We start from the raw sequence: 12352 nt of genomic DNA on the forward strand, positions 1-12352 counted from the left end.
CTCGCCTTCGTAAGTTGTCTTCAGAGAGGGGAGTTACGGTATGGTTTCAAGATTGGGGCAGGTGGAAGGAAGAACGGGCAGATTAAAGTTGGGATTTTTACCGGAAATTAAGTTTGTTTGAGTTTGCTATTAATTGATGATGCTAAATTTGTTAGTGCAGGTTGTTTTTGAGTGAAACATCAATTTTGAATCAATTTATTGACATTTTCAGAGAACTCTAACATAAGATTTCATAATTCGTTATCTTAGCGATGGAAATTCAGCATTTTTGTTTTTTTTAATTTCAAGGTTATTTTAGTTGATGTTAAACAATATTTGTGATAAAACAAATAAACAAAATTTTCAAGGCATTCTACTTTAAGAAAATAAAAGAAATGTAAAAAGTAGGTATTCCCATTAAAGCGTCCAATTTCCCGTCCCGGGAAAAAAATCCCGGGAATTTCAGGGATTTCCCGGAAAAAAATATTTCCCGTTTCCCGGGAAATTTGTAATTTCATACATATTTTACAAGTTTACAAGCAAGTTTTAGTTTTGAAATTATACAAAAAATAATAATTTGAAAACCTGATTTATTTTATTCATTTCAATCTACTGTTCATAATGAACTAATCAGCTTGTCTGTTAATTTCATGTTAATTTAATATTTATTTTTGAAGCATTCACAATTAGGAATATTGATTGCTTACATGTTGGGCAACAAAAATTACGCTTTTATGGAATGAATATTAACTAATTTATTTTTGATAACCTATTTCACGATTTTTTTTGTTATATAATTTTAAAATAAGATATTTACCTCTTCCGGCCAAGATTAAATTTGAGATTTGTTCAACAATTTTGATTACGTTGACCAAATTGGATGGAAATTTGTTTAAAAGTATTCGAGAAATTACAGTTTGAAGTTATAAATTTATAAAGCACGTGAGCTACCATGGGCGTAAGAGGGTTAAATATGAAAAATATCGTTTAATTTCAACCACTTCAACACTATGAAAATTACTTAACTTAACTAAAATCATACTATAAATGAAACCATGAAAAATCGTTAGAAAACAACTTCGTATAATATAAAATTCACCCAAAGAATGCAACCATATTTCAAAAACTCGCTTCATTTATTTGAAAACTTTGAGTTGTGATTTCATGAAATAGTGTTTCAAGTAAAAAAGCGCTACAAATTAGATTTTTAAGGCAAATTCAATGATTATCTATTTATTCACATGTTGAAAATATTTGTTCTTGTATAAGTTATTTGCCATGGCAAACATTATTTCTGCATGACTTTTTTTCATTTCAACTTTATGGTCACTGCGACAAATTTAAAAGCACTTTTATGGTTGCATAGATTTTAACTGTTCAAACACTCTGATTAAAAAAATACTTCTCAACAAAAAATACTTATTAAGTTTTTTTTGATTTAGTACGATTTAAAGACAGCATAAAAAATTAGATAATTTATATATTTTCTCAAAGTTGGATGATTTTTACAAGTAGTCAAGCCATTAATTGATCCTCACACTTATTTTGACCATTAAAGTTGCTGCTCTATACAATTGTGTTGCAAAATATTGATCAGAAACAGGATCAGAATAATTTTCGTTAAATTTCAGATTTCCCGGGAATTCCCGGGAAATTTGTTGAAAATTTCCCGTTTCCCGGGAATTTTGTAACCCCGGGAAATTGGACGCTCTAATTCCCATACTTCCATCCCAAATTCCATACAAAATTTAAAAGAAATGCACAAATCATGGACCATTTTTAGAGTTTTTATTTTTGAGTCCAAAAAGGCACTAAAAAAACCTTCTTCTGTTTTTATTTGATTATTATTTTTTCCCATATAATGACGAACCAATGTTATTTGCATAAAATTTTTAAAGCAAAGGTAATATTTCTAGTAAATTTTATCTTCTAACTTGAATCACAGAATTGACTGAAATTTCACTTGGAAATTGTTATTAAAGAATATATTTAATAGAAGAATAAAATCAGATTAATTGATAATTCAATAATGTAAACTAAGTTACTAATTAAGACAACACAAATAAAACATGTAAAGATTACAATTGCTGGATTGATGTTAAACTATAATTAATTATTTTGAAGAGAATTTATTGAAATCAACGTCATGATTTTCATAAAAATCTAAAAGAAACATTTATCTTATTTTTTGATTCTGTTGAAGCTTTTTGGTGAGCTCCTTTATGACTTGATGACATTCAAGTAAGGATTGCAAATTATTTCCAATTTTTTTGAAGCATAGATGCTTTTGATTTGAACAATAAACTCAGATACTACCCTCTTTTATCTTTTCAACACAATTGAGCTTAAATTATTCCACCATGAAAATGTCCTTTTCACAGTTGGAAGTCTTAGAAACAGGAAAATCTTCCCTTTCATTAATTCAAACAACAACAAATTTCCACCTTCCACCATCAAGCGGCTTTTCACCCAATAATCCCCAAACATCTGTTTCCTCCCCCTGCCTTTCCCCTGAAAAGGAAATAAACACCACACTGACTGTTTTCACTTATCAAGCTAGACCAAAACATCGCTCCTACCGGAGAAAAAAACCTCAAGCAGATTAATCGCCATCGATATCGGAGCAGGCACAAAAACGAAAAACGGACCACGGTCAGTCCTCGAAATAAACTTCCGCTCATCGGCAGGAAAAATTTCCATGTCAAAGCTGGTGGCAAAATGGAGTGGGGAAAATCCCTGCCCACTCGGGCTAATAAACAGGTGCTTAGGATATTTTTGGAGCGGGGTGTTGAAAATGGTTGTGAGAGGTGCCTATTTTTGTAAACTGTGCTGTTTATTAATTTTGTTTCATTTTTTTTTCTTGCTTCTGACCAGGCCGAAGGTCCTTCAGACCAAGTAGTTTTTAGAGGAGGAAGAAAAAATAAAAATTTGCTTTACGCAGGTCAGAAAGCTAATTTTGAACTCTGGTGTTTGCTGACCTAAAAAAAATTTAATTAGCTTAGATATCGGAGCTGTAAAATAATTAATAGCTACCACTCTGGAAAGATTAGAAAGCCCAACTATTATTAGAGACTACAATCAGGTGTTTCTATCGGTGTTTGAACATGTTTTATCTTCAAATCAGATTAGTTTAGTGCACAACAAGTTTAATTGAAAATACATATACAGTAAACAAAGGTTAAATTTTCCCTCTTTTATGATGTAATTTTACCTCAGTTTTGACTGTAAATTTGGCATAACATCACAGCATTGGTAAATATTTACACTTTTTCTGACATTAGAGATGTACTCACTCCCAGATGTCATGATTTTTTTACCATGTACTTTGGGAATCAACATGCATAACCTTTTAGTTTATTTTTAAATTAATTTTTTGCTTTGATCATGACTAAATATCTATGTAAATTTAACTAAACTTCACGTAGGCAGTGCTTACATGATAGCTCGATTGCTTAATTTTGAGTTAATAATGCCTATGCAATGTAAAACATAAAAAAAATAACTCTAATATTCACTTGAAAAATATAATAAACAACCACCAACAGTGTTGCAAATGAGAAATAGAAAAGCTATCAATTGATTATCTCTGCACCAAAAACATCCGAGAGTATAGCGGCCGTCACTAGCTTGTGAGATCTCTTCTTGTGTCTCGTGATTCCCAGCGATGTCATTCTCTCTCTATCACTCCTCCCCTTTTCCTCGACTATGCGCTCTCACCGCTTAGTCTCTCAATCTCTCCGAAAACTGCAATGAGAGAACGCGAGATGGCGATAAGGAGCCGACCACGCATGACGTTCCGTCAAACTGCGTTTGCGAAATTGGTTTTGTGGCGGCTTTTGTGGTTAAAAGCTGTTGCGGTATGATGATCGTGGAAGCGGGAATGAGAGAGAAAAGGAAAATGTCAATCGTGAGTGTGTAAACACGAAAACGTGTTCGGCTATGTTCGGCGCTGAGAGTTTCAATAAGAAGAGAAGAGCAGTTGTATTTGAGGCATGATTATTCAGGCGGGATAATTGTAGTTGCTGAGAGCTGATATTTTGATATTTTAACAACCCTGACCACCAACAAACGAAGTTATTTGTTTGCAATGATAAATAATATTGAAACAACTAAAAAGTGCCCCAAATAGAAAATTAAATACAGTAAGGATTTCAATAGAAATTTTAGAAAATTCTCCAATTGATAAAGTTTGTCTCGAGATTATTATATTTTAAATATGTACACAAAGTCCGTGCATTATTTAAAAAAGTTTTTTTTACTTCAAAAATATATAAAAATCGAAATAACATTTCAAAGTCTACAGATTTTAATGAAAATAGTGTTTTAAAATGCATTTTACATTAATTCGGATGTTCTGCAATCATTAGTTACCAAAAAAAAATATTTGACAAAAACAAAAAAAATAAGCAAAAATAACTTTTTGCGGTACTGTACACCGAAAATATTTAAAAATTCAAAAGATTTTTGGCTTTACCCAAACATGCTAAAAATTAATATGAACAGGGGAATGTGTTTCAAATTGATTGCAGTTGATTGCACTTGAATTTTTATGGAAAATTTTGAAGTTTTTTCAAAGAATATTATTTTTGACCCCCTGATTTTCGGTCCGATTTTGTGGGGGAAGGGCGGTGAAAGAACATTCAAAAATATTTGTAACAGCCTCATAGATAAATGAATAGTTTTCAAACGTTTTCTATAAACACAGAAAAATTTAGATTTTTTTTTTAAATGAACGATTTTGTCGATTCCAGAAGTTCTTGAACTAGGTATGAAGAAAATACATTTATTTTTTTAACTGAAAGTTATCTTAAATTATTGCGTTTATAATCATATTTAGCATGTTTGAAATCCTTTGAAGACATTTATAATTTTCATGAAATACCAATGTACAATCCCACGAAAAGTATTTTTTTCGGGAAAAAAAATTTCCGTCAATACATCAGTATTTTGAAAACATATGATTGGACGCGTGTAAAATGCATTTTAAAACACTTTTTTGACTTTGGTCAGGGCCGAGGGACATAAACTAACAAAAATATTTGCAACGGCCTTACTCATAACAAATTATCGTTTCGATTACTTTTATGAATTTGACATGTCATGTTTTTAAATCACAAAAATAAAAAAATAATAACATTGAAATATGATTCAAAATTGATGAAGATAAATGTGATTTAAATTTGTTGATATGTTATTTGTTGATTTTCCGAAAAAATATAATCGCCAATGACGGTTTTAAGCATTAGAGCGTATTTCCAGAAATAAACTCTCATGTTGTCTAGACTTCGTTTACAACACCACTTGATTGACATCCAATAACAAGAATCGTTTTGTTAATGACCCAGCAACAAAACAATCGAATTTGTCATGCAAAGAGACCATTAATAATTTTTGACTACACGGTTTCAATTGCATGCTACAAGAAAAACTATAGTACACACCGTGACTCGAGGGAACATCACTTTTCAAACCATTCAAACCACGCTTCAAAATTCCCACAAATCCACGCCTTTACCTTCAATTCCGAGCACCACCCCCATCAACCCCTTCTAAATTGCCTAGATTAACCCTCTTTACTCCGTGTGGTGTATTATTGGCATAACGAAATGGAGCGGGGGCTCACCTGGGCTCGAACCCCCCACCCCACAGCCGTAACGCACTCTGTTGAATAGTCCTGGGCTCTTGTTGTCGACAATGTCGCGTCTTGGTCGTCAACGCGCCATCATCGTCAACATAAAATTTACTCAACTCGGAAATGAAGAAAACGCCAAGCCGGAACTGACACGGTCTTCAGGAACATGCATGACGATGATGTGGTGGGGGGAGGGTGAAAACGGAGTTCTTTATGGCAAAGAATAGATCATTCGAAACAATCGTAATATTTTTTCATGACACTGTCACACGACAACGCGACTATGGGAAGGGGTTGTCGGAAGATTACGTAGCTTTGGATGTTTCGGGAAAAAAACATGAAAAATTCGTTGAGTGAGTCAACGAAGTCAATGTGAGTCAGTCAGGGTCACAGTGAGTGCCAGAGAGTCAGTGAAAGAGTGAGTGAGTGATTGAGGTGAGTGATTGAATGAGTGATTGAATGAGTGATTGAGTGAGTGATTGAGTGAGTAAATTGTATGAACGAAATTCAGTGAGTGAATGAGTTAGTGGGCTAGTAATTCAGTGAATGAGTACGCAATTTAGATGTGTACGTAAAGTACGTAACTTGGATCCAACCCCTAACGAGAAACATAACCCTTCCGACATTGTGAGGCCCCATTACAGTTCTTTAAGCCGCACGTTAGCTTCAGGTCTACAACCATACTTTCATGTCTGATCCAATCTCCTCCCCTCCAACTCCTCACAACTTGCCAGGAACATTCTTTCCTCACCATTTCCTTCCAAAAACATTCATGCATGCCCGGAATGTGGTCTGAATTATTACGCCACCTCCCACCCAAAAAGCTCCCCCCCCCCTTAAAAAGCTCCTACATCAGGTCACACGATCAGCATGACGAGGCCCCTCCCCGCTTGATGGTGCGTCGCGACGCCAACTCAAGAACAGGTCGCTAGTGAGACACACATCCACACAAAGAAAACAAATTTATGGTTTTGCGAGATTGTTTTCATTTTTATTCGCTCGCGGAATGTCCCCCGGATGCCTCGTTTCGTTTCATTATGGGGCTGGGCCGGGTTCTGGAAAGAGCTTTTCGAGGTTTGGGTTAAATCGCTTCTTGGCGGCGGCGGCTAAATGACAACCAGAGCACATTTTCGGGTCTGGGCAAAAATGGGCCTGGTAATCCTCGGCACCTTCGGGGAACACGCCCTAGCTTGTTGGCGTTGATCGAAAAGTTCTTGCCTTGGTGACTATGGGGTTTTATTGCAGTTTTTCGGGGTTATTTATCGAAGTTTCGATTCAAAGCTTTTGAAGTTAAGTAGAAAGAGTCATTGATATTCATATTTTATAAAAAAAAAATAATACTAAATTAACGCATCTAGCTTCAAAGAAACAAACAATCTTCACTTTATCTGAGTAATTAACACTGGTTCAAAGCAAAACTCCAAACACAAACATCCCCTGTTCCTCCCAACAAACATCAATCAGGAAATTGAAACACGAATCATCGCTCTAATTTACCGCTAATTTAATCTTAAATCCGATTTGAAAGTCGTGGCAAATCGAGTTTTCGCTTTGCTGATCCGGGAACAAACTTTCGAAAACAGTGTTTTTCTTTCGATTCACTCCGGTTGCTCGCGCCCAAATTCCAGTTCATTCACGGTGTATGAATTTTTAATCGACTAAATATCGCGCAGCAGGAGGAAAAAAGGAAGGAAGCTTTATCTGACGTTCAATTAAAAACTTTACCCCCACCGCCAGAGCTCACTTTTGTTTGCATTGAAAAGAGCAACTTTTTTTTTCATCGTCTTCTTTAGGAACTTTTCGAAACTTGAATTAGGTTCATTTATGCCGGTTCATTTGAGACAATTCAAGTGTTCGTTGAGCTGGTGGGCAATGTAAGCTAGTCGATTAGTAAGGGCGGGGGCTTGTAACTAACTAGCGGGGGTGAAATATTTTGAGGCTGATTAGCTTTCTGCGGTTGGCTTTGATAATTGACAGGGCAGGGGAGGCAAAATTATGACGGATGATTTACACGAGTAATCAGCTTTTGGTTGATCGGGATGGTTCGAGAGTTGGATGATTTCCAGAAATTTGGCAGGCTTTGATGGGTTTTGCGGTTGTTACGGAAAATTAGTGGCTTTCGGGTAGAATTTTAGGGCTTTGGATTATAATTAGCAGGTCAATTTGTGGTAACGATATTAAGTTTAATGGGTGTGCATTCTGGTTATGAATCCCAGTTTGAATTAAGGATATACTCATTGCTGGGTGAAAATAAGGTTTACTATTAGAATCAGCTCGTCAATCAAATTTACAGGATGATTCAGTTTTTAAATCAATCATTCAAATCTCTTGAACACAATTGAAACGAAATTGATTTGAGACCATTCATAAACCACGTGAACATATTTTTGGAAATCTCAACCCCTCTTGTGGACAAAATTCCATAACAAAGAAAACATTTTGTGTATGGAGCGTGGACAATCGTCAACCGATAAATTTTGATAAATCCATCTTTATCTCAATTATAAAAAGGTGTCCAAATTATCCCCACATTTTTTTATGGGGTAATATTGGCACCAATATAGGGTAATTTGGACATGCATTGTGGGGTAATTTGGACACATTGTGAATTGTGTGCACAACACATTGGAAAAGTGTGCAGTAATTTTTAACCATTCGTATATTAGGATGAATATATCTGAACAAAGAAAACATATATTTTTGTGAAATTTCTCATTTTTCCAATTCCTTTTTGAGTGTTTTGATATTTTAAATTCTTTCAAAAAAAATCGACCAAATTCGTAAAACGGGATCTACATGATACGATCAGGTTGGTTTGTAAAGTTATTTCAAATCTAGAAAACGAAGAAATTTCAATCAGAAACCTGTTTTTGGTCCACGATTTGAATTTTTTTAAATCTTTACAAAATATTTGCAGGGATCTTTATTTTCAAAATTAGGTATTTGCTTTTTTTAAATTTTATTCAAACATTATTTAATTATTTGTAATTATTCTGTAAAAATATAAATAGTTTATTTAAGGCACCTTTATCTTAACCCTCTACAACCTAACCCCGCCTTTAGACGGGCTTCGTTTTAAAAAATCGCCAAAAATCCATTTTTCAACCAATTTATGATCTTTAACAAGCATTGGAAAGAAGAACTCTTAAAATTTTAGAATTTTTTTGAGTTGGAAGTTTGACTTGTTTTTGTGACGTTGACAATGTTTTTAAAAATGTATTTTTTTAGGGGTTTACTTTGGCTGTGTTTTATACTAAAAATTTCCTATATTTTAAGTAAAAAGAAGTATGCAGTAATTTTTGTAGTGTCCCAGACTATGCATCTACGCATTTTTTTTACAATTTAAATGATAATGGTGCCATTTTATAGCAGAAAATGTGAAAATCAAGCAAAAAATTGAAAAAGTGACTGTAAAACATGGAAAAATTAGATAGGCAAAATATAATGATAGGAGGTGGTAGAATAGGCCAAATACTACCAAAAACAAACATAAACTAAACAAGATAAATGAAAAAGTAGAACAAAAGTTGCTCAAAATGACCTACTAAACAGGGGAAAAATAAAAATTTGGGCAGTAGAGGGTTAAATAATTCTCAGTTTTTTTTAATTGAATTTTTCTGATTTTTTTTCAATCAAAAATTTGATTTTGATTTTTATTTTCATCCTGAAAAAAAAAATCAAGGAAAAAAGAATCAAATTTTAATCTAATAAAATGTTTTAAATTAATTTGGAAAAAAAACATGTTTAGGGACCATCCACAAACCACGTGGACACGTTTTTGGAAATCTCAACCATGGAAATCGAACCCATGATCTTCCGCTAATCCAAAGGTCGTCAGTTCGAACCCTGGTGGGTAGGTTTCTTGGAGAAGAAATAGGTTTGGGTGCTCGGGGAGCTAGTTTAGGAGGTCATTTTGAGCCATTTTGTTCTACGAAAAACTTTACTTCTCTTGTTTTATGTTTTTCTTGTTTCATTTTTAGTATTTAAATTTGCATTTATCTTGTTTAGTTTATATTTGTTTTTGGTAGTATTTGGCCTATTCTATCACCTCCTATCATTACATTTTGCCTATCTAATTTTTTCATGTTTTTATAGTCACTTTTTCAATTTTTCACTTGTTTTTCACATTTTCTGCTATAAAATGGCACCATTATCATTTAAATTGCAAAAAAAAATACGTAGAGACATAGTCTGGGACACTAGAAAAAATACTGCATACTTCGTTTTACTTAAAATACAGGAAATGCTAGTAAAAACACAACCAAAGATGACCCCTAAAAATGACATTTTTTAAAACAATTACAAAGTCACATAAAACAAGTAAAACTGCCAACCCATATATTTTCTAAAAATTTAAGAATTCTTCATTCCAATGCTTTTTAATGATCAAAAATTGGTTGAAAAATGATTTTTTGGTGATTTTTTAAATCGAAGCCTGTTTTAAGGCAGGGTTGGGTTGTAGAGTGTTAAATTTTGCGGATTCGTGAAAAAAGTTTGAAATTGATTATAATTTTTGCCTTACTTAACTAAAAGCTGGGTTTTTCGACGAACCGTAATTGAAAGACGCAACTTAATATGTACTCAAAAAATTATAAGTCATCGCTTAAATGTTCAAGTTATCGCAGTTTTAGTGCATACAATTTTTTTACCCGTTTTCGTCATTTTTCCCGAAAAACACAATTTTTACTTTCAAAAAATCATATCTTGGAATCCTGTTTACGAAACTTCACCAATTTTACATATTTTGTGTAAAATTGTCCGAGAAAATATTTTCAATGATAGGCGTTTTGGTTACGATACCTACAAAACCGCATTTTAATTTTTTTTATACGGCCTTTTAAAATATTAGGCTAGATTTTTGAAACTCCAAATATTTAAACTCTAAAAAGCCTGATCAATCACCTCAATTCGGTCCAAGAGAGCTAAAATCGGCTTAAATTGTGCGGAGTTATGGTTTTTTTTAATGTAGTTTAGGCAAACATCGACAAAAATGACAATTTTTCTGACCACCCTGACACGGCGTAGGTCACTCTAATGGCCAAACAAAACAAAATACGGGTTTGATTATTTTGGCCATTTATCCCCCACTCCAATTTTGAGCCCGATTGGACAACTTTTATTTTCGAATCATGCTGTTTTCTTGGGGAATTGCTGTATATTAATGTGAGGAAGTTACTAACCACCTTAAGGTGGATCACGTATCGTTTCATCATGTCCTCAAACATTTTTTTTCAATTTAATTCATTTTAAATCAATTCATTTATTTGGTCAAACACTGAAACTCCGATGGTTTGACACCCATTGTTGTCAAACGAACGGGGTCACTTTTTAGTTTGACACCCTCTTTACACAGAGCTCACACACACTACTCAACGTTTGTCAAACCAACGGGGAACTCAAAAGTGTCAAACGAAAAGTGACCAACCACCGGGGGTTGAGTGCATCACAATTTTCTTAACTTGTTTTGATGATCTGAATAATGTTTTTTCGAGATGTTGAAAGTGTTGGTTTGCTAAACGATACAAATTGCACTCAAAAATAATTGTTTGCGTCTTATCTACTTAATTAATGTAATCTTTTTGAAGTCGCCATTTAATTTCTCCGGAACCATTGTCTAGCCCCGTGTCAAGTGTTTACTCTGGGACTAATTCCTCAAGAGTAATCTCCACTTCCACGCTCACCTACCACCACCTACTAACACACCCTCTCTTTCCGTCCACTTTATTTACAGTCCAGTGGAGACGATGGCGATTTCCCGATGATTTCACCCCCACCGCCCGAGTACGGTGGCTACGGGCTGAAGGGCGACAAGGGCGAACGGGGCGTGAAGGGCCCACCCGGGGACAGCATACGGGGGCCTCCGGGACCGCCAGGGCCGGCGGGACCAGCCGGACCCCCGGGGCCACCCGGTTCACCCGGACCCAAGGGACCGGGCTATTTCGAGGACGGATCCGGCGACGAAGTGGTAAGTTGGCCAATTAGTTCAATCCTTGGGATGGTCTCGAGTGTGAATTTCAGCAACAACAAGCACCCTCCCTCGCAAAAGGGGGCTGGGGGTGGATGCTGGTCATAGTTTATTAAAATTCAATTTCTCTTCTCCCATTGCTGTCCGGGTCTGCTGCACTCGGAAATTTAATCTGATCAGAAGAGATTATCTCAGGTAATTAAGAGATGAAATAAAATATATTTTCTGCCGTTGGCACCGGTTTCCGTTAGCTGTGCATCCTTCGAGGATGGTTTCTATGGTTTTTTTTTTGCCCGACCCACTCATGAGTTTTTTATTACGTTTTAATTTCTATCATCGAATGCAACTGACTAGCCATTAGCTGGAAGAGCTGATTAGCCAAATGGATGAGCTCCTAAGGCTAACAGGCTGCAGGGTGGAGATATTAAATGACTAGCCATTAGCTGGAAGAGCTGATTAGCCAAATGGATGAGCTCCTAAGACTAACAGGCTGCAGGGTGGAGATATTAAATCTTTTATCTGGCCAATTAGTTGAACATGTGATAAGTACCTAGTGATCTGAGAAGGCGATATTTTTGCAATTGGTTGCATATCTTTTGTTGATAGCCAAGAGAAACTTTTTTTTGTGTTCCAAATTGTATTCATCCATTTAGTTTGAGAATATTTTTTTAATTAAAGAGCTTAATTTGAATTTTTGCAACAATCCTCAAAATATGCACAGACACAATAGTGTTTAAGAAAAGTAGGTGGGAAAAGTTATCCCACAGATGGTTATC

General features: G+C 34.9%; 1 protein-coding gene across 14 annotated transcripts in view; it reads left to right on the forward strand.

Moving 5' to 3' along the window:
- Positions 1–12352, forward strand: part of LOC120414208 (collagen alpha-1(XVIII) chain) — a 622129-nt gene that overhangs the window by 475193 nt on the left and 134584 nt on the right. For 13 of the 14 annotated variants that reach the window (XM_052710469.1, XM_052710470.1, XM_052710472.1 and 10 more), the window contains 2 exons: positions 11343–11576; positions 11757–11771. In XM_052710469.1, coding sequence (XP_052566429.1) covers positions 11343–11576; positions 11757–11771 — 249 coding nt within the window. The remainder of the gene's footprint in view (positions 1–11342; positions 11577–11756; positions 11772–12352) is intronic. The other variant, XM_052710471.1, reaches the window with a different exon arrangement.

Source organism: Culex pipiens, chromosome 3, assembly GCF_016801865.2.
Source record: "Culex pipiens pallens isolate TS chromosome 3, TS_CPP_V2, whole genome shotgun sequence".
Classification (NCBI taxonomy): Eukaryota; Metazoa; Arthropoda; class Insecta; order Diptera; family Culicidae; genus Culex; species Culex pipiens.